We start from the raw sequence: 20,657 nt of genomic DNA on the forward strand, positions 1-20,657 counted from the left end.
TTTTAGATTAGCTTTTTGCCTCCCCCACCCTCCCCTCACACCACTCAGTTGCCCAAATCCTCAACAATAGATTTATGATTCTTTTTGAAAGGTCTGCGTTGAATAGCATAGATAGATGTGTAATAAACACAAGGGTGTTTGTGAGGTGAATGTGACGTGGGTTGGAGTGAGTCATCTCAATACACGGGAGAGATCCGCCTCTAACAGGATCCTGCCAGCGGAGGTTTTTCCTCAGGAAAAGATTTGATCAGAATAAACATTCACCTCCATTTTGCTTTTCTGTAAGTCTTCATGTTCACAGGTTGGGTTTGCTTAAGGGAATGTGGGACTGAACTAGCTGTTGCTCTCTTCCTTCCCGCATCCTCCCCAGCCCCAAGGCTCCAGGTCTTCAATATGCCCTCGAAAACTTTCACAACTACAAAAATAATTGTGCTGGTGTTCAGAGGTAAATAAGAATTTACTTCCCGAGACATGAGGGTTATTGCTGCCTGAAGCTGGGAGGCTAATTCAAGGACTAGTTCAAACCTCCATCTTCTCCAGGAGTTCCCAAGACCCCGTGTCCAAAGGACCAGGTTCAGCTTGTTAATAAATGGTTCTGCTAGTACATTTTTGTTAACGACTTCTCTCTTGTCCTGCTGATGGCAGAGATTGAAGACAGTCACAGAGATGAGATTGTATGGCGTGCTTTTCAAGCAAGGCGCAAACGATTGTGTGACACCTTTTGTGTAAGGTGCATGAAGGTAGTAGCTGTATTTTTCTCAAAGAGGCAGGCAAGATAAACCAGCAACTAGTAGAAATGGCTGCCTGTGGGGGTAAAGAGGGATGTGTGAGGAATGAATAGAAAGTGGGGACAGGAAGAACCCCCTTTTGAGCATCCCTCTTCACAGCTAGGGTTTTTTGAGATGGATAAATGTTTCACATACTTAGAAAAGAAAAGGGACAAGAAGCATGGGGAGGCGAACCATCACCTAAACACAGGAACCTAAGCGGCTGCCACAGGGAAGCCACGCAGCCAGGAAACCAACTCTTTGAATGGCAGTGGTCGAGCGAGCGCAAGCACAAAAAGAATAAAGAAAGGGCAGCTGTGTGGTTGAGAGCTGCTGCTGTCTGTGGTGGGGAGAGCATCCATGGGAGGATGGCTGAGTATCAGGAGGAAGCCTGCAGAGGGGTCACAAGGGAAGATATCTGCAAGCCTGGGATGTCCTATGAATGAAAAGACCCCATGACAAGAATCACTGGGGACCTAGTGTGCCTCTACTTAACCAACTGGTCCTAAATACCACCCAAGAGCCACACCTTCCTGGAGAAGTGGCTGGCAGGACAAGAAGGAACAGAGTGAGCTAATCATCTTATAACGCTAGACCAAACCAATCAACCAAGTAAACAAAACACAAAACTGAGAATGTGTTAGGAGATACGAACCCATCCAAGGGGACTGCTACTGGCCTGAGCAACTGTTCTGTCAGACAAGCAGGTACCTGTGAGTGTTCATAAAGACATGGGGTAGGGCGCTGGGCCCCTAGGGCCTCATGCATGGTTCAGTTTCCTGACTTGCTCCTATTGGAGACAAGAAGTTCTGCGTTCTTGTTCTGTATTGGACTTCTCACATGATGTAGCCAGTCCCAGGAAGCAAGAAGGAAGCCACTCAGAAAGAGCTGGAAATTACAGCCTAGAGGTTGTAGCCATGGTGCCCTCATTTACACATAGTACTAGAGCTGGGTCACCATGGACAGAAACAGTGAACACCAGGGCATCTTAGCAGCCCCAAAGTGTCCCTCCCCATAAGGAAAAGGGAAGATAATCTCCCCCTAACAGCAGATGAAAACACATATCTGCTCTGTTGTCTGAACAGGAAATTAACAAAATAGCAACAGTCTCTTTAGCCCCTCCTGAGAAAACAAGACCAGCGGTGCAAGCCAGAGCCCTCTGCTGCCGCAAAGCTACTAAACAGCGGGGGTGGGGGCTGGGAGTTTGGCCCAGTTAGTTGGTAGAGGGCTTGTCTAGCATTCATGAAACTCTGAGGTCATGCACAGCCAATAATGGCGCATAACTGCAAGCCCAGCCCTTGTGAGGCAGGTGCAAGAGGGTCGAAAGTTCAGGTCCAGCCTCAGGTAGGCTCAAGTACATCTTGGGCAACGTGAGTCCCTGCCACAAATAAGTCAATAAATAATAAATATAAATGGTAGGCATAGTGGTTATTGGACTGTAAGGCGGACACTGCTTCTATGTCTATCAATTATAAAGAAAACCTGTACTTTGACCAGAACGGGTCTCTCAGATCACACTTAAACCAGATATAAGGGACACTTAGGCCCTGTACCCCCTCATGAGGGACAGTGGAAAGAATAATATAGATTTTTGCCAAACACCTTTAACCCAAATCTAATCTCAAATTAACAGGCAAATTCAAAGTTCCAGGCCTTTTGTGTGACACATCCTCGTCATGAGAAAGAGGCAGGGATTATTCTGGATTCAGGGAGACGAGAGAACCTGACAGGCAAATGGAACGTCTGATCCTTGTGTGGCTTCTGGTAAAGGAAGAAGCCACAGAGGATGTCGGAGGACAGTAAGGACATCTCACTGTCAACAGGGTTAGAGGATAATATTGTTTGAATCGTGAGTCGCCCATGGGTCTGAATGGGATGATGTGATCCAACCAGCATCCTCATTCCCAGAGTGTATCACTCTGAGGTACATAGGGATAAATGTATACAATTTGCTTTAAACAATGCAGGAAAGAAATATGTGCTCACACACCTTTATACATGAATATGTATAGATTATAAACATGCACAGTCTTGCTGAAAGGCGCAGAAGTGTCATTGTACTAGGTTTTCAATTTTCCATAGTTGGTGGAAGTGGGTTTTGTTTGTTTTTCTACAGCAGTGAGCTCCTCTTACTTTTGGGTGACTCTGGTGTGAGCATAGGTGAACCATCTGGTACTACTGGTTACAGAGTGTAGCCAAGGCATTTTCTCATCTTAGGGAACTCGGGATATGGTACAGAGATGCAAGCACAGATCTCGAAGCCTGGGGCAGAGCCCACAGAGGTCATGGCCTGTTTTTCTAGGTTGGTAGCTTCAGCCAAGTGTGATAGAATGGGGATCAGCAGACCAGAGCTGTCTTCCACTTTCTGCTCATAGTGTTCGTTTCCCCTAAGTCTTAAGGACTGCGGACTGGTGTTCAGTCATGTACAAGGGCAAGAACAAAGTCTGGCTGAATGGATGCTAGGCCTGGTCACCTGAGTTCAGATGTCTCAAGTGGACTGTGTTCTTTAGCACCCCAGGGCACCCTATGAAGGGTTAGTTCCCTAGTTCAGGATCCAACTGCCAGCAAACTTCAACTCATCCCTCAAGACCCACGTCAAAGCTCTCTCCCAGTCTGCAGGGCCTCCCTTGCCTCAGTCCTCTCCCAGAAACCGGATGTCTGGATTTTGTGGCAGTGACTCCGCCCATCCACACATTTAAACAGCCTTCACAGCCTTCATTCTCCGCTGCTCTCTTTGGAGAGATCAGGGGTCTAGAGCTGTTCAGAATTGATGTTTGCTAGGTAACTAGGTTGGACTGAGGAAGCTGAGGCAGGAGGATTGCAAGTCCAAGGCCAGCCTATCAACCAAGCTAGAGATGAGCCTGAGACTGACCTAGTAGAAAATGAAGAGAGACATGAGGATGTGATTCATGGCAGAGCACTTGGCCAGCCAGTCGAGATCCTGGTGTTCAGTCCCCAGCGCCAAAAATGAATACATGAATGCATATTTGACCACTGGATGAAGATACCATAAACCGTGACACTTGCCTTCTCAGGCCAGATACTCTAGCACTGAGGAAATTTGCAGATCAGTGAGTGCAAACAGCCTTAGGGGACCTGTGGGGTTTTAGAACTGTGTCCGGAATGTGACCTCGTGACTCCTGAGAACTTTACTCTTTCTTCCAGAAGCATTTGAACTTTCTGTTGCTTCTGAGCTGCAGCAACGCCCTCGGCGGGTGTGGAGTTGGCTCCAATTCATCACAATTGTAAGTTGCTGCTTGGGTTGCAAGATCTGGCCATTTGTTTTAAACTTTAATTTTTCAAAAAAAAAATTAAGAAGTTCAATTTTTCCTTGACAGTGAGGTGTATCCTGAGCTGTGGGTTAATACCTTCATAAAAATCTATCTAACTAAACAAAGCAGCCCTGTGTCATTTATGTTAGTGTCTGTGAAGCTTGCCGTGAGAGGGAAAGTAGTTTCTTCAGACTTTCTCAGATCCATCACACACATTCTGTCTTGAGGAAATTGATAGGCATCCAAAGTGGAATGTCCTGTGTGGTTTCAATTTCTTCTGTCTAGGGGTGGCATGAAACCAGGGATCAAGAATATTTGCTCACTACAAAGTATCCAACTGTCCCTCTTGCTCTGTATGTAGTAAGTATTTAGTAAATGCTGGCTGAGCTGAGCCAGCTCAGCCATCTTTGTTTATGATTCACAAAAGTTACTTCCTTTATTTATAGGGGAGGACTCGTGTGTGTGTGTGTGTGTGTGTGTGTGTGTGTGTGTGTGTGTGTGTGGTGTGTCTTGCCTGTGTGTGTGTGTGTGTGTGTGTGTTGCCTGTGTTCATATGTGTGTGGGCACATGCACATGTGAGTTTACATATATAATGGCTGAAGGTTGGCCCTAGGGGGTCTTCCTTTAATGAATCTCCACCTTGTTTCTTTGGTAGACTTTTACAGTTACTTATATATTCATTTTGTGTTTGTGTATATGCTTGCATACTCACCTGCAGGTTCATGACAACCTACCAGAGCTGGTCTGCTTCTTCCCACGAGGGACCTGGGAGTTGAACTCAGATGACAAGTGCCTTTATCCATAGAGATGGCTGAAAGGCCCCGCCTTGCTTTCTGAGGCAGCGTCTCTCACTGAACCTGAAGTTAACTAACTGGGTAAGAATGGCTGATTATGGAGCTCCAGGGACCCTTGTCTCTACCCCCCCGCCCCACTGCAGCCCATCTTTTTACAGGTGCTGGGGTATTCAGGCCTGTGCAGCAAATATTTTACCTCCCAAGTCCTCTCCCCAAGTCCTCCAAAATACTCTGTGGTCCTGTAGCATCTGTAGAGACCTACGCACCTGCGCACCAGCTCCTGCTCGCACAGACTGCAGGCTGGTCATGTTCACTTCTCCCCCACCTCTCAGTGTCATTCCTTCAGACGACATCTTGCTGTGGACGAGCCTGGGGACTGGGGTCGTAGTACTTCCCCTCACAGGGACCAGCTTGAGTCTGCCACCCTCTAGGAAGAGGGCAAGTTGTCTCGGCCCTTCTGAGTGCCTTGTGCCTCACACTGTATTTGCAAACACCAGAGAATCGGGATAGAAACACTTAGTACCCTTTACAAATGTGTGAAAACATGCAGTTGCTGTAAAAACTCGTTTTCAAGAAAATAAGATCCAATTAGTGTTGACTTCTGTGTCAGGAAAGCTGGAGTTTCAAAGGAATTCCCTCTGCTCATTCAGCTATTGCCGTCTTCAGGGCTGGCCTGCTCTGGGCTATTCTATGGAACCTTCAAAGTTGAAGAAATCCACACCATAGATAGCTTGTAGGTGGGGACATGAGGTGGGTGGTGCCTTCAGGGTCAGTGGAATGGAGAGCTGTGTGATGAAACTGGCTTTGGTAGGTTAAAAAAAAATGTTTTATTTAATTCTCTTTCTGTCTCTGTCTCTCTGTCTCGCTCTGTCTGTGTGTGTGTGTGTGTGTGTGTGTTTGTGTGTGTGTGTAAGAAGTCAGTGTGAGTGGGTGCCTCTTAGACAAAGGACACGTTTTGGATGTTGGTTTGTACCTTCCAGATTCGGGACTAGAACTCTGGTCCTCAGGCGCTGCAGTAAGTGCCTTTTCTCGCTCAGCCATCTTGCTTTGCTAGTTTTAAAGGCTGATAATAGAGAAGAAATGCAGATTATAAGTGACATATAAGACTGGAGGTCGCTGAGCTCCAGCCCCAGGCCTGGAGATGTCAAAATCTGGGCAGTATAGGGTAGCAGTTGACTCCTTTCAAGTGACTTCCTATAACCTCCCAACACTGCTATCTTTTCCTCTCCAACCCAGGTGACAACGTGCGGAGGCAGCTTGCTCCCACTGCTGAATGGTGACCTTTCCGGCGAGCGTTAGGCCGAGAAGGCGGCCTACGCTGAAGAAAGGGGGGGATCCGAGTGCCTAATTGTCAGGCCACTGCAGTAGCCACGGCTGTCCCTGGCAAGTGAGGCTTCCTCGAGTCCGGGAACCTCCCGCCAGACGGGCCAGGGCAGCAGGCAGAGCTGGAGCGCTTCCAGGGGCTCGCGCGCCACTCGCCCCCAACGGAGGCCCGGAAGGCGCAGTCCGGCCCGCGCCCCGCCTCCGCCGGCGCCCCCTCGCGCCCCGGGTGGGCCCTGCAGGGCGGCGCGGCCCGGAGGCGGCGGGGAAGGCGGGGCGCCGAGGCCGGGCGGGCCGGGGCGGCGCCGAGCCGGGCCGGAGCAGGGCGCAGGGTGCTGGGCGCCCCGGCCGGGGTCGCGGGGGGGAAGATGGCGAGCGTGGGGCTGCAGTTCCAGGCCAGCGCCGGGGACGCGGACCCCCAGAGCCGGCCCCTGCTGCTGTTGGGCCAGCTGCAACACCTGCACCGCGTGCCCTGGAGCCACGTCCGCGGGAAGCTGCAGCCCCGGGTCACCGAGGAGGTGAGCGGGCCGCGGCCGCCATGCGCCTGCCAAGCCCAGGCCCTGGGCCACGGGCCCCCGCCTCGCCCGCGCGCTCCGCCGGGCCCAGGGCGCAGGCCCGCGACAGGCCTAGCCGTCTGTCCCCAAGGCCCTGGCCGCAGCGAGGCCCGGCCTGTGTCGCCGGCCTGCCCCGGGCCGAGCCACCTGCTTCCGCACCTCCGGGCCCGGCCCTGCAGAAGGCCGGGTGGCGGCTTTCCGCGTGGCCCATGGCCTCGAGACCCGCTTCCATGGCTACTAGCCAGGGCCCGGGAGGCGGGCCTCCAAGTGTTTGAAGCAGAGGTTCCCCAGACAGGCCTTGCCAGCGCGAGGCGCAGTCCCACGAGGGTGGTAGGGTAGCAGAGAGCCACACATGCCCGCTGGTGGCGGCTGGGGTGCCTTAGACAAGCAGGCGTGGCCCGCAGGGCGCATCCAGCCACACAGCACGCGTGTTGAAGCCCGGTCTGTCTCCTATCTCCTTTCTAACCCAGCTCTGGCAGGCAGCTCTGGCCACGCTCAACCCCAACCCCACAGACAGCTGTCCCCTCTACCTGAACTGCGCCACAGTGGCAGCTCTGCCTTCTAGGGTGAGCCGGCATAACAGCCCGTCCGCAGCCCACTTCATCACCAGGCTCGTGAGAACCTGCCTGCCTCCTGGAACCCACCGGTGTATCCTGGTGAGTGCTGGGGCCCGTGAGTGTACCCCAGCCCGTGGCCCACTTCAAGCAACAGGCTGGCCCGTGTGATCTCCCATTCTAACCCTTCAACCACCAAGTGATTTACACCCGATCGGTTTGCGTGACAAATCAGAGATGCCAGCCTAGATTTATTGAGGCCTGGGCTTATGTCTGTGCCCTGCTCATCTGTCTGGGAAAGAGTGGACAACATCTGGTGGCAGACATTTTTCTCACGCAGCCTCAGGTTACTGTGGGGCACAGACGGCTGGGTTTGTAGAGCTGCTATTGGGAGAGAGAGAGGTGGCGTCCCTTTGTGGCTTCAGCCCCACCTTGCTTCTCTCTCACTACAGATGGTCTGCGAACAGACTGAGGTTTTCGCCTCTGCCTGTGCCCTGGCACGGGCCTTCCCACTCTTCACACACCGTTCAGGGGCATCCCGGCGCGCAGAAAAGAGGACAGTCATGGTGGAGTTCTTCTTGGTGGGACAAGACAATGGCCCAGTGGAAGTGTCCACCTTGCAAGTGGGTGTCTAGAGGGAGCATGCAGGTGGAGAGCTCTTCCCTTCGCTTCCCCAGGGAAGATCTAGTGCTTCTCAGGGATCCCCAGAAAGGGTCTTGTTGTGTTGTATTTTCAGGTCTCTGTTTGTTCGGTGCAGTTGTGATGTGATCATGCCTTAGGTGGGGGAGCACTTTTGTGTGTTTGGTGGGGAGCACTTTTGTGTGTTCCTTTATGTGTTTTGTCTCACTGGAGCCTCAGAGGAAACCCATGCAGGCCGAAAACCATTGCCAGCCTGTAGTCCAGGGAGGCGCTTGACCTGTCTTCGACCCCGCAGCCAGAGACCAACTGGTCCCTTCACTTTGGCTTCAGGAAGGCTGTCACTTGAGCCTCAAGCAAGCCCCTACTTGAGGGCTTTGTCCTCTGTCCCCCTGATAGAGTTAAAAGGGGGCGGCCCTCCATGGCTGCCATCTTGCGTCAGCTCTGTTTTTGAAAACAGTCTAGTGGCTTAGCTAGTTGTAACCCTTTCTCTTCCAACCCACCCAGATCTAGTTTGGGCCCCTTCTCTGTTTCTGAGGGCCACGATGTGTCCATCTGTCCTTGAAGCATACCCACCAATTCTCAAGCCTCTTGCCCCAACTGCCCTTCACTCTCTTACATTCTCTTTCCAAACTCTCTGGCCTTGGTGTCGCCACTCTGCAAGGTTTCCACTCCGTGTGGCCTTCATCTGGCAGTGGGCGCTGAAGACCATGTCTGCCTGCTAATTCTCGGAGGTCCCTTCTGGGCTTCTGCCTCACCTCCTGCCAGACGCCAGCTTGGAAACCTGAGCATAGCCCTACGTTCTGTCCACTTGTGGCCAGCCCTGGCCGCTTCCATCCCTTCTACACAGCTTTCTGTCCTCCCACGGTGAACCCCTACATCCTTCCACTAGCCAGACACGCTCGGGTCTGGGCACTCTGTGGTGATAAGTGCCCCCTCTTTTTCCTCACCAGGGCACCCCCACGATCCCCATCCCTAAAGCTCTGGGTCCTGTAGACTTTAACCCATTGCTTTGTCCTGGTCTCTACTGACATCTCTCCCAGTCACCGGAGAGTCCGTCGCATTGCCTGCAATGCAGCAGGCCTCACCTAAACCTGTGCGGAAGAAACGAGTGGATATTTCTTCTCTTGCCAGTGAGACTGAGGTTGAAATGCTCTACACTCTCGTTCATTGCTTAGTGAGAACTCGGTGGAGGGTCTGCGGGGTTAGACTGCCTCCCTTGAGGCCAGTCCTCGGCCCAACACACATCCCACGCAGGCCACCGGCTGCTGACAGGTGGCAGGGGCTCACAAGCACAGCTCATATCTGAGCTGTCAGCTCCCTGGTCTCTACGCAGAGCCTTCGAGGTTTAATTACCTGGGACAGGCAGCGGCTCTTGTGATGGTCAGACAGCGGGGGCGGTGGCCGGCTGGCAGAATCGACTTGTGCCTGCCCTCCTGACATACAAGTCCGGGGGAGGTGATGATGAACTGCAAGCTAAAGCCCAGCGCCCCCGCAAGCCCCTTAATATCTGTTTCTTCCGGCCAGCACAGAGGCACTGACGTAGCCAGTTATCCCTGGCTTCTGAGACTTTGGGCAAATGATGGGATTAAATGGAGGTGGAGGTCTGCTCAAGTCAGCTATGAGGAAAGCCCTGTGTCAGAGAAAGATGGTCAGGCAGGGGTCTAGGGCTGGGGTGGCTCTGCAGAGACCTGGAGCCACCTGTCTCTAGATACATCTAGCATCTACAGACCCTATTGGGCTGTCCCCGAGTTGTCCTTAGCGCAGAGCTAGGAGTCTGGTCGGGGGTCTGTTGTCTCAAGCTCCTGTCCTCTCCTGGGTCCCCTGAGGCTCATGAGCTCTCTAAGGCAGAACATGGTCCCGTTCCTTCTACAGCAATGCCCTAGTAGACCATTCAGTGACCGGGAGGACAGGGTGACAGTCCCCTCCTGGGGACTCATGGAAAGCAACCTTCTCAACATTGTAGGGTGACGTTTTGAGGGATCCCCAAAGCACCTGCTCCTTCCATTCCCATACCTGTGAACAGCCTGAAGCATTCTTCTAGAGTGTTAGATCTTTGATGTCTCTGGTCCTCGGGGAACTGGATGGGATGGGGCGAGAACATCCCTTCCCACCCTGCCCATGGGCCCCAGTGATGAACTTGGTTCTTCTTCCCTAGTGTTTAACCAATGCCGCAGAAGGTGTCCGACTAGCAGCTCGCATTGTGGACACGCCATGCAATGAGATGAACACAGACATCTTCCTTGAGGTCCGTGGCCTTATCCTGATGAGCTGAGGTGGGATGGTCTTCAATCACAGAGACGGCAAGAAAGCCTTAAGGTTTTCTGTACTTTTTCTGGCCTGGAAATCAGTCCCAAGGCTGTTTTCATCAAATCGTGTTGTCTGTTCTGCTCCAGAAGGTCAGCATCCTTAGCTGAGGGCATGGGTAGGATAGGTCCTTACTGAGACCAGCTGCAGGAAGCAGGCACAGCCACTGGCCCCCAAGGTAGTTCCTTTCCCACCATGAAGCCATGGATAGACTCATCTTTGGCGTGAAGCCCAGCCTCTCCTTGAGTCAAGACTTTTTCACGTGTCTCGTGTTGTTGGTTTTTTCCATGAATATGTCCAGGAGATTATCCAAGTTGGAAAGGAGCTGGGTATCACCCCCACCATCATCCGCGATGAACAGCTAAAGACCAAAGGATTCGGAGGTGCGTAGAGCTTCCTCCTCGCCACAGCTCTCACTGTCAGGAGAGGCTGGGGAACCTGGTGGCAGGGGCAGCATTGGTGGCATTTGGCACAGGGTCCCCAGTCTCGTCCTGCTGGGGACGTGAAGGGAATGGAATCAGGCCAAGCCCAGAGCTTGGGAGACAGAGCATCCCTGGGGGAGGCAGGGGCAGCCTTCAAGGTTCTGCTGCTGATCCTGGGAGTCACTAGACCCGCCTCCTTCCCGGCTTCTGTCTCCAGCCTCCCATGCGCTTACTCAGAGCCAGCTCAGTGGGGCCCTCCGTTCCTCTCCGTTCCTCGATTACACATGTTCATGGCCACTTTCAGGGTCCCAGTGGATAGTGTTCTCATACAGAGCATATTTCCTGTACCAGTCATGCAGTGGGGGTTGTCCTGGCCTACACGTCTCTCTTAAAGCTACCTCCTTCCCTGATCTCTACATCCCTAGGAATTAGAGGGGAAAACCGGGCTGTCTCAGGCGCTTTTTAGACTGAGCAGGCAAAGGTCACTGCCACAGTTTTCAGTGACTACGAAACAAGCTCCTCCCAAGGTCCTGGGCTCAGGCCACAGTACTCTCGGTCTCACACCCCTCTGCTGACTTGGGTTGTCACCTGCCACAGCAGCATGAAGATTGGAGGCGGAAGTTCTTGGAGGCTGTTGCCTGGCCTTAGGGCTGGGGATGGGGTAATCCTGCTCAGACTGGGTCCCCCCAGTGGGTCCTCTCCAAAAGACAACTCACAGTGTGGCCAATGTCCACCTCAGTAAGGTGTCTGGAGACAGAGTTGGGAAACATGACTAAGCAAGATGTTCACCTAGCCTTCAGAAGGCCTTGTCACTTGTGCCAAGTCCTCTTTTAGACAAGACCGTCGCCAGAGCTCCTCAAGTAAGGGAAGGAGAATTACGGGAAGGCCATGCTCATGTGTACCCCTGGGGCAGCTGTCGGAGCCACGCCAACCCCACACATTAACCAGAAAAACTCAGCGTGGCAGCGGCCATTTTTGTTGGGGAGTTTCTCTGAGGAGGTGGCGGTTGTAGTGGGCATGAGTGTTTGTCGGACAGGTGCTTTCTCCTTCTTCATGGTTGGGCAGGGCACCTTGGTGCATGTGTAGCCTCTGTGCTCAGGCAGGCACCTCTTTCTTTGGGAAGATGGAGCGTGTAAGCAAAAGGGGAGGGAAGTGATGGGGCAAAGGCCGTGGGAGCTGCGGGAGGAGGAGGGCTCCGAGCTCAGGGTAGGTGGGAGAGGCCCTGAAGCATCGGCCACGAATTGCTTCACTTGGTAAGACCTCTGTTCCCCATAGGCACCATGCCATGTTTTTTCCCCTCAGTGAGTTTTCTTGCCTAACAATACTTTGCAGTCATGGATGTTGGAATGGATCTGTGTTCTCCCATCCCACACTGGCTCCTTGCAGGAGTGGGAAGGGAGATCCATTGAGGTTGCCATGCAGGAGAGGGATGGGCCAACTCGTGCCAGTCTACAGGGCTTCTGGACATCTCCACCAGTGTGATGGGCACCTCACTTCTTCCTTTCCCTACACAGGAATCTACGGGGTTGGCAAAGCTGCCCTCCACCCACCCGCTCTGGCTGTCCTCAGCCACACCCCTGATGGGGCCACACAGACCATTGCCTGGGTGGGCAAGGGCATCGTCTATGACACCGGCGGTCTCAGCATCAAAGGGAAGGTAAGATGTGGGTTTCAGGGTGCAATTCAGACTGGCACGTTCAAGTACCTAGTGCATTTAGTATCAGGAGTGGGCGATTGTTTTATTTAAAATCCCTCCTCTTCTACCCAACACAATTATTTTCAGGACTACTCAGGAAATGGAACTAATAATACAAGTTTAAAAATAACCCCAATAGCAAATAATTCTCTTTTATTGAATTCCACACATATTATCTTGCCAGTTGAAAATTTAGAAAAGAAAAATATTCCAATCCAAATAAAGAGAGCGGCAGCATATTAACACTTCAGATCTCATTAGTGTGTTTTAATAGGGAAAAGATCCACAAAATAAGTGCCCATCTCTGTCTCTGCTGATTGCTGATGGACTATGGCGTTAAAAAGTTTGCCTGGGTCTCTCGTTCTGTGAATTCAAATCCATTCACCCTTCTGCACATTTCTGTGTTGGGTACACATGGGAACCAGGGTTGTTCTTCTGTTCCTACTCAGAACCCCAGCCCACCATTCCTTTAACTCTGAGGGGTTTCTGTCACCCTAGGCAACTGATAGCAGAGGCTCCCAGGGCGGGGGGGGGGGAGGTTTACAGAGAACAACAAAATAGTGGGTGTCGGTCTCCCACTCCTGTCCTGGGCCCCCAATGGCTCATTTGAAGCACAGATGCCCCAGTCTGCAACCTTGCCCCGGGTAGCCTTTGCAAGTGGGTACGTCAGCCTGGTGCTCTGAATGATTGTTTTGATACGGAGCCTGAGGCAGTTAAGTGGGCCGCCCTGAGCCTTGGGTGTCTGTTTTGTACATGAAGGGTGGATCTCCTGGAGGCTGTCAGCACCCAGAGCCATGCATAAGCAGTAATTTGGTGCACTTCCTCATACCAGAAGCCTCACATTCCTTTGTCGCCATTAGCTCGTCAGAGAAGCTCTGGAGCGCAGGGAGGCTGTCAAGTGGCGTACACAAGTGTCTCCGAGTCCCGCCTTGGGTTGCAGAGCTCACCTTAGTGCTAGTGATGCATGCTGCCCTGTGCTCTCCCAGGGAGGCTTGCCCTGTTATTACCATGTCCATGCCTCATCTAGAAACTCTCTCTTGCTTCTGCCTCAGGCAGTGGCTGTCTGGGTCTGTCACTCTCGTGGCTGCCCTGTGCTCCCGCTGACCTGGAAGAGGCAGCTGAGGCGTGTCCCTCGTACAATAGGGACAGTGACTCACACTCCAGTGGCATTCTTTTTTTTTTTTTTAATCTATTTTATTTTATGTGTTTTGCCTGCTAGTATACACCACACGCAAGCCTGTGGACCGTTGTGAGAGCATAGGGGTACTAGGAACAGAACTCAGGCCACCCAGCGAGCTTTTCTCAGCCATCTCTCCAGCCCCAGGAGAGTTTTTAAACTTTAAAATTTTCAAACTTAGCATTACTGCTTCCTGGAGGGGCTTCTGCAAGTGAGGTCACTATGACTTGGTTTCCCAGCAACAAGAAGGACCCAGCGGAGGCCACAGCCTCCACTGGACCAGAGTGTTGACACTTTGTGTATCTGTGCCTTGTGTGTGTGTGTGTCAACGTGACCAGGGCAGATGGCACCTTAGTATTGAGAACCTTTCCCTTTATACTAATAGAAGAAACACGGGAGAGTCAGGAGGTCTCACGTAAGCAGCTGAGCTTGGCACTTTGCTTCAGAGGTAACACCTGTGCAAGGGTACACTTTGTTCCATGAACAGCTGTCAAAGGCATTTTCTGGGTGGGTCACTTCGAAATGGTTTTCTGCTAGGCCCGGGGCCCCATTTCTTCATTTCAGTGGGCCTGCATGTTCTCTCCGATTAGGTCAGAAAGATGGCTTTTTTCAGTCATGCGAGATGGATCCTTTTTTGTTGATGTTTTTATAAAAGCAACCCCTCCTACATCCAAAAAAAAAAAAGGACCGTGAGCTAAAATTCAAGGCCCCTGTGATACAAAAGGGTCTCCAAAATGACTGTACATTTCAAGCCCAGATTCTTTCTTCTGAGGACTTGTTTTTATTTAAAATACAAACCTGTCAGTCTGAGCTGGAGGCCTATATGACGTAGCCGTGTAACAGCATAATAGTTCACAGGAGCTGGCTTTTGCATTTAGTGGCAGGGGTCTTCAGCTGCACGTGGTAGAGTAGAGATGCCCCCTACTGATGGTTGGATGTCAGTGGCGTAAAGGATAAGCAAGGTCTGCTCTATGCAGTCATGGAAGCATTGCTAGACAAGGAGAGGGCAAGCACAGAGCCGAGCCTCCCCAGAAAAGCTACAGGGATAGACAAAAGAAAGCCAGTGAAGGTGTCTTCAAGTGGCCACTGGAATGAGTATGAGCATCTATGGCAGGGGCTTCAGGGTCAGAAACTGGAGGGGCTAGGGCACAGGGCTCTTCCTTGGAGAAGTGGACAGGACGCTGTGTATATTGTACCCTCGCTGCGGCTGGATATAGACCAAGAGTGAGGCCGTCAGCACACTGTTGTGTCTGACTGTAGTCGGACTAAACTGCTAGAAGCCAGAGCCACACACAGGCTGGCTGCCAACTGTGCAGGGAGAATGGGATAGGCACGAGCCTGGGGTTACCCTCTGTCCCCCCTCAGAGGAGACACAACAGGAGCCTGTGCAAAATGTAGAACACAGGCAAAATGGCTTATTGGCAAATACTTCACCTCTGGGTCCCATGTCTGAAGAGGAAGGCATAGTTTTGATAGCCACTGGAAATTCCTGGCCAAGCCTGTTGAGGTGCTGGCTGAGTGAGGCCACATGACCCTTGGTTTCTGCGGAGTCAGGGTGGAGAAGAAGGCAGAGACCCTGAGAGTAGACTCCTAAGCTGGCCTGGGGTCTAGGGCTTTGTGGGGGAACCCAGTCATGGTGAGTCTGGCGCTGTAGCTTGCTGGTTTCCCTCTACCGTGTCATCTATTGCTTGGTAGCCCCAAAACTCTACAAAATATGTTTCTGCCGTTTCTGCTGTTCCTTCTTCTTGCTTTGGTAGAAGCCCCCTTTGGCCAGTCAGTTTCATGAACTGTAGGGGTGCTCAGGGAGCCCTGTGAAAGGCGGGGCCCTGGTGTGCCGTGCTGTCAGCCGTGCTCCATGCTCACGTGACTTATGTGGCTTATACCCTCGCTTCCGGTCCTTTTGTGTAACTACAGACCACTATGCCAGGGATGAAACGAGACTGTGGGGGTGCTGCAGCCGTCCTGGGAGCCTTCAGAGCTGCCATCAAGCAGGTGAGGGCACGAGTTCTGGTTTCTCTCCCTCAGGACTGCACAGCCCGGCAGTGGAGCTTAGCAAGCTTATTGGGTAAGAAGGGCTAACTCAGGGTGCTTGCTGAAGGTTCTCTGAAGGAAGCAGCCATGGGCGCACATGCTTGCAGAAGTCCTTTACCCCTGTTGCTCTGGCATCTAAGACGTGCTGGCAAGGAAATGTCCAGCAGGTCGGTTCTTCTGGACACCCCTCCAACTGGTGCTGGGGTACCCAGTGATGGGCATGAGGGGTGGTGGATTCAGGAGGCCACAGCCAGTCACACACACACACACACACACACACACACACACACACACACACACACACGGGAAACTTGAGTGCCCACAGCCACGCTCTAGGGGTCACACTGAAGGAATGTAGAGGTGGCTCTTTCTTGTCATGGAGGCTGGGATTGCTACCTGTAGGAAGAACTGGGTCACAGGACCCAGGAAGTGATGTGATGTGTGGTAAAATTTTGGGTAAGAATGATGGTCAGGAGGCTGAGGCAGGAGGATTGCCTCAAATGTAAAGTTTTCATATTTTGTGTAGTGAGATCTGCTGCATGCTCTGGCCTCTGGAGGGCTTTCCCCTTCTAAAAGGGGTCTTGCCAAATTGCACCTTCACTTCCTGCTCCCCAGGGCCCCAGTCTGTCTGTCTAAGTTTGTCTGTCTGCTGCTATCTGCGGGTCTGAGAGCACCTGGCTCTCTCCCGCTTCTCCTTCACTCCTTCCAGAATTCCCAGTCTATAATGGGAGCTCACTCTTGCCTCTCCTCTCAGGGTTTCAAAGATAACCTCCATGCTGTGTTCTGCTTGGCCGAGAATGCGGTCGGACCCAATGCCACCAGGCCAGATGACATTCACCTGCTGTATTCAGGAAAGTAAGGCTCCCTCTCATGGCTTGCACTGTTGTTTGGACCTGTGGCTTCTTCCCAGAGCCAGGCCAGGTCAGCCAGGCCCTAACCAAAGGTGTGGTAGAATCCTACCCTGCCTCCTGAGGTGCCGCCTAAGGGTTGAGGTGTCCCATAGTCCTGGGAGGACTTGTGTCATGGAGATAGAGGACTGCAGAGACGGGGCTCCCCACTACAAAGGGAAGCCACCAGTGCTCAGTTGAAGCTGTATTCCTGACCTGGGTCTGTGCCTCGCCCAGGACCGTAGAGATCAACAACACGGATGCAGAGGGCAGGCTGGTGCTGGCAGACGGGGTGTCTTATGCTTGCAAAGACCTGGGGGCTGACATCATCGTGGACATGGCCACCCTGACAGGGGCACAAGTGAGTACCTCTTGGCTGCAGCCCCCCCCCCAGAACCCCCATTGGCAGGTGAGCGTGTGCTGCTGTCATTCTGGAGGCAAGGTAGCACGCCCTCCTGCAGTTGGACCGGAACCCATGCCCCACCCACTTGTCCAAGCCTCCTCTCCCTCTCCCTCACTGTATTTATGTCTGCTGACCGCTCTGCTTGCTCTCCCTTGCATTCTCTACCGTCTTCCCTGGTATGGTTGCTTCCCTTGTGTCCTTTGCCTAGGGCATTGCCACAGGGAAGTACCATGCAGCCGTGCTCACCAACAGCGCCGAGTGGGAGGCAGCCTGCGTGAAGGCTGGCCGGAAGTGCGGTGACCTGGTCCACCCGCTGGTCTACTGTCCTGAGCTGCACTTCAGCGAGTTCACCTCGGCTGTGGCTGACATGAAGAACTCCGTGGCGGTAAGTGTGGTGCCTGCACTCAGGGGGGCAGCCGTGGCTCTGAGGAGTATGTGAGTGAGAAGACCAATGTTCCCAAGCTGCAGACGCAGTACAGTCTGATGTCACTGAGCATGCTCATTGACCAGGCCCACAGCAGGGTCGGATTTATTTGCCTCTTTAGCTCCTCTGTAGAGTTCCCTGTCCTGGGGGGAGGTAGATGCCTTGTTGTAGGTCAAATCCTGCTTCAGCCATCCGGTTCAGCAGAGAGCTTCCGTGTGTAGCTGATGGATAAGGATAGGTTAGGGAGAACTCCCGTGTATGGCTGATGAATAAGGGTAGGTTAGAGAGAACCGTCCAGACCCTCCCACTGCTGGGTAAAGGAGGTCACCAATGTCCTCTCGTCCTCAGGACCGAGACAACAGCCCCAGCTCCTGCGCTGGCCTCTTCATTGCCTCCCACATCGGATTTGACTGGCCGGGGGTGTGGGTCCACCTGGACATTGCTGCCCCAGTGCATGCTGTGAGTGTCTCCAGGTTCCTCCTCTCCCCTCCAGACACTTCCTCACTTCCTCCTCATGGCCCGGGCCACTCCTGCCCTCCTACCCTGTTCCCGCAAAGCTCCTCTGGCTCAGAGCTGCTGCTGAGTTCATCAGTAAGGTTCTGTTTTCTGTGTCAGATTACCTGTGGCTCAGCCTCCAGCCAGCTGAGGTCCCTCTGACCTTTGGCCTCCTCATCCCTGGGAACAGAGCGGCTGCTTTGTGCTGTCCTCCCAGCAGCCTAGCCTGTGCTTCTTAAGAGGCCCAGACCATGTCCACCTGAGCTGCGGCTATTAGTTAGGCTGTGCCCACCATCCAGTTACCTCGCTGGCCCAGAGCGTGTCAGGGCGTCTGCAGGAAGTTCCAAGACACAGCCTTGTGTCCCAGGACCTCCATGGACAGAAGGAGGGACTAGAAGCCTGAAGAGCCCCTTGCACAGAGCTGCTCCTCTGGCTTAGACCTTTCCATCGTCCCTGTCCTGTCCACAGGGCGAGCGAGCCACAGGCTTTGGGGTGGCTCTCCTACTGGCTCTTTTTGGCCGTGCCTCGGAGGACCCGCTGCTGAACCTGGTATCCCCGCTGGACTGTGAAGTGGATGCCCAGGAAGGCGACAACATGGGGCGTGACTCCAAGAGACGGAGGCTCGTGTGAGGGCTGCTTCCCAGCTCGTGACACAGGGTTTCTTACCTCATTTTGCACTGACTGATTTTAAGCAATTGAAAGATTAACTAACTCTTAAAATGAGTTTGGCTTCTCCTTCTGTACCCAGGGGTTATGGGAGTGAGCCATTCTTCTCTTAGAAACAGCTTAGGGGCTTGGTGGGGTCTGGAGAAAATTGTCACAGATCCCATAGGTCTGCATCTGCAAGCTCTGTCCCTTGTCCTCCACCCTGGTCTTTAGAACCACCTCAGGTCATCCTCTGTGGTGAGTGCACTTCCTGATCCAGGTCCTTGCTCTAGCTGGGGCTCCCTGGGGTGTCTAGCCAGCCCTGGGTAGATGTGACTGGCTGTTAGGGAACCTACCCCCAGTTCACTTGAAGTTGAATTAAATATGGCCACAACATAACCTTGCCTCCGCTCACTTTTTTTCTCTACTTCTCTGTCTTACAACTCACCTAGAGCCTGTCTGAGGCTGAGGTACAGAACCGCTTCACCCAGCAGCCCTCAAGCTCGCTCGCTCTCCTGGTCCTGAGATGGCTAGTTGAACTGGTTTTACAGCCCAGAGCCATGGAGTCTGGGGCAGAGGACGGCAGCCCTCAGGCCCAGGCCTGTTTCCCAGCTGCTTTGGTTTTCTGTCTCCACACACTGGGGTGGCTTCTGAGAGGCTCTGTTCATATGAGGGTGGACTTGGGTTTCCTCAACTCTGAACATGAATCTCACAGTTCCTACCAGGGAAGTCCTAGGGCATAAAGGGCCTGATTTGGAAACCACCTGTGTGTATTCCTGGGAGCCCAGCCAGGGTTCAGGGTCTGAAATGCCACACTTAGGCTACAGGGAAGGGACGGGAGGCAGGCCTATAGGATCTGGAGATACGTTGACTCTTCATTTTAGACAGAACCCACCTGCTCTCTGTCTTCCAACCCAGTACATCCCAGTGTGGCTGCCTGAGAGATCGGAACTAGTCCCCAGTGAGTCGGGGGCGCTTCCTACACCTTCTGTAACGGGTAGCTTGAGGCGAGGGCCTGGAATGCTGTACCAGTTCACTGACAAACAGCCTAAGCCCCCACCCCACTCCACCCCGGACCCCACTTCTCTTCAGCCCTGGAAAGAAGGTAACTGTTTCTGGGTCCGACACCATGCAAATGTTTAATAATCAAATACTCTGTACGTAACCCCAGGCGGGCCCAAAAGTCAAAAGCCAGCTCTTAGGTTCCCACCCTATCTGAGAAACCTTGTTTGACAGTTAATAGCTTTTATGGGCAGTGGCCAAATGAGTGGGGAGCTGCGGGCTTCCGTGTAGGGGGAGGCATGGCCCTGCTGGAGGGCAGGGGCCTCCATGGGTCATTAGTCCACTTAATTGCTTGCAGTAGGCAGCTCTCCACACCTTCCCCCTGAGACACCCCAGAGGAGGGAAGTGTCACCAAGGTGGTCTGGTTCATTCTCTAGGGCAGCTGGCACCATCCCCATCCTGCCCCATGCCGGGGAGCTGTGCCCATGTGGACACAGGAAGCAGGGGTCACAGAGCATCAGGGGAACTGAGTCTCCCTTGTGTGAGTACAAAGGCAGCCACAGTGGTAGGGACCCAGCTGTGGATCAGCTGCAGCCACAGGGCCTGGATGGCATACCCAGGATTGGGGCTTCTGGGGGTGAGCCAAAGGCTCTGCTTTCCGAAGGTCAAAGGGCTTACGGGTACAACTGCTTCCCCAAGCTCTGCTGGAGTCCCAGCAGGAGGAGTCACAGGGTTGCAAGACCTCTATTGTGGCCTTGGAGTCAGGTCAGCCTAGGCTCTGGAGAGCTGCACAGAAATGTAGTTTGCCCAGTATATGAGGAAGGTGTACAGAGGCAATTGGACCATCATCATGAAGACAATGTCCGTTTTAACTGTCAACTTGACACAACCCAGGAAGCCTCTCAATGAGAGATTGTCTACACTGAGTTGGCCTATAGGCACATATTTGAGGCATTGTCTGAAGTTCAATGTTGTGAGGAAGATGCAATCTACCATGGCTGGCACCGTTTCCTAGGCAGGATTGATTCTGAGTGAGCTAGGCTGTGGTCATCCTCACTATGACCACAGTGGAGCCCTGTCATGCTTGGGGAGGGAGTAGAACCTTCAGCTTCCATGCTGGGAACTGCCCAGCTTCTCCCTGACTTGGAGAGCACAGAAGGAAGACCTACTCTCTGTATTAACATAAGGAGCCCTAGCCAGGACCATCATTAGGAATCCATGTGCCCATGCTAAGGGAACATAGAAACATATACTTTGGCCTTTCAGGGAAC

The 20,657-nt window shown here is 53.0% G+C and overlaps 1 protein-coding gene across 2 annotated transcripts; it reads left to right on the plus strand.

Moving 5' to 3' along the window:
* Positions 1-6,433: 6,433 nt before the first annotated feature.
* Positions 6,434-18,793, plus strand: Npepl1 (aminopeptidase like 1). 2 transcript variants are annotated; one of them, XM_021193020.2, is made up of 12 exons: positions 6,434-6,671; positions 7,178-7,363; positions 7,714-7,884; positions 10,056-10,145; positions 10,506-10,587; positions 12,141-12,283; positions 15,414-15,491; positions 16,285-16,385; positions 16,655-16,778; positions 17,029-17,205; positions 17,593-17,703; positions 18,208-18,793. In XM_021193020.2, the coding sequence occupies exons 1-12, from the start codon at positions 6,522-6,524 to the stop codon at positions 18,367-18,369; spliced, it is 1,575 nt and encodes a 524-aa protein (XP_021048679.1). In that variant the 5' UTR covers positions 6,434-6,521; the 3' UTR covers positions 18,370-18,793. The 2 variants fall into 2 exon arrangements, with proteins under 2 accessions (XP_021048679.1, XP_029392751.1); XM_029536891.1 differs by lacking the exon at positions 7,714-7,884 and having other exon boundaries at positions 6,465-6,671.
* The last annotated feature ends 1,864 nt before the right edge of the window (positions 18,794-20,657 follow it).

Source organism: Mus pahari, chromosome 3 (assembly GCF_900095145.1).
Source record: "Mus pahari chromosome 3, PAHARI_EIJ_v1.1, whole genome shotgun sequence".
Lineage (NCBI taxonomy): Eukaryota > Metazoa > Chordata > Mammalia > Rodentia > Muridae > Mus > Mus pahari.

Bases quoted from the DNA above. Each gene is read 5' to 3' on its own strand.
- Npepl1 (XM_021193020.2), top strand. From the start codon at position 6,522: ATGGCGAGCGTGGGGCTGCAGTTCCAGGCCAGCGCCGGGGACGCGGAC. The intron at 7,885-10,055 runs GTGGGTGTCTAG...CTTCTTCCCTAG, and splicing joins TGGAAGTGTCCACCTTGCAA to TGTTTAACCAATGCCGCAGA. The intron at 15,492-16,284 runs GTGAGGGCACGA...CTCTCCTCTCAG, and splicing joins TCAGAGCTGCCATCAAGCAG to GGTTTCAAAGATAACCTCCA.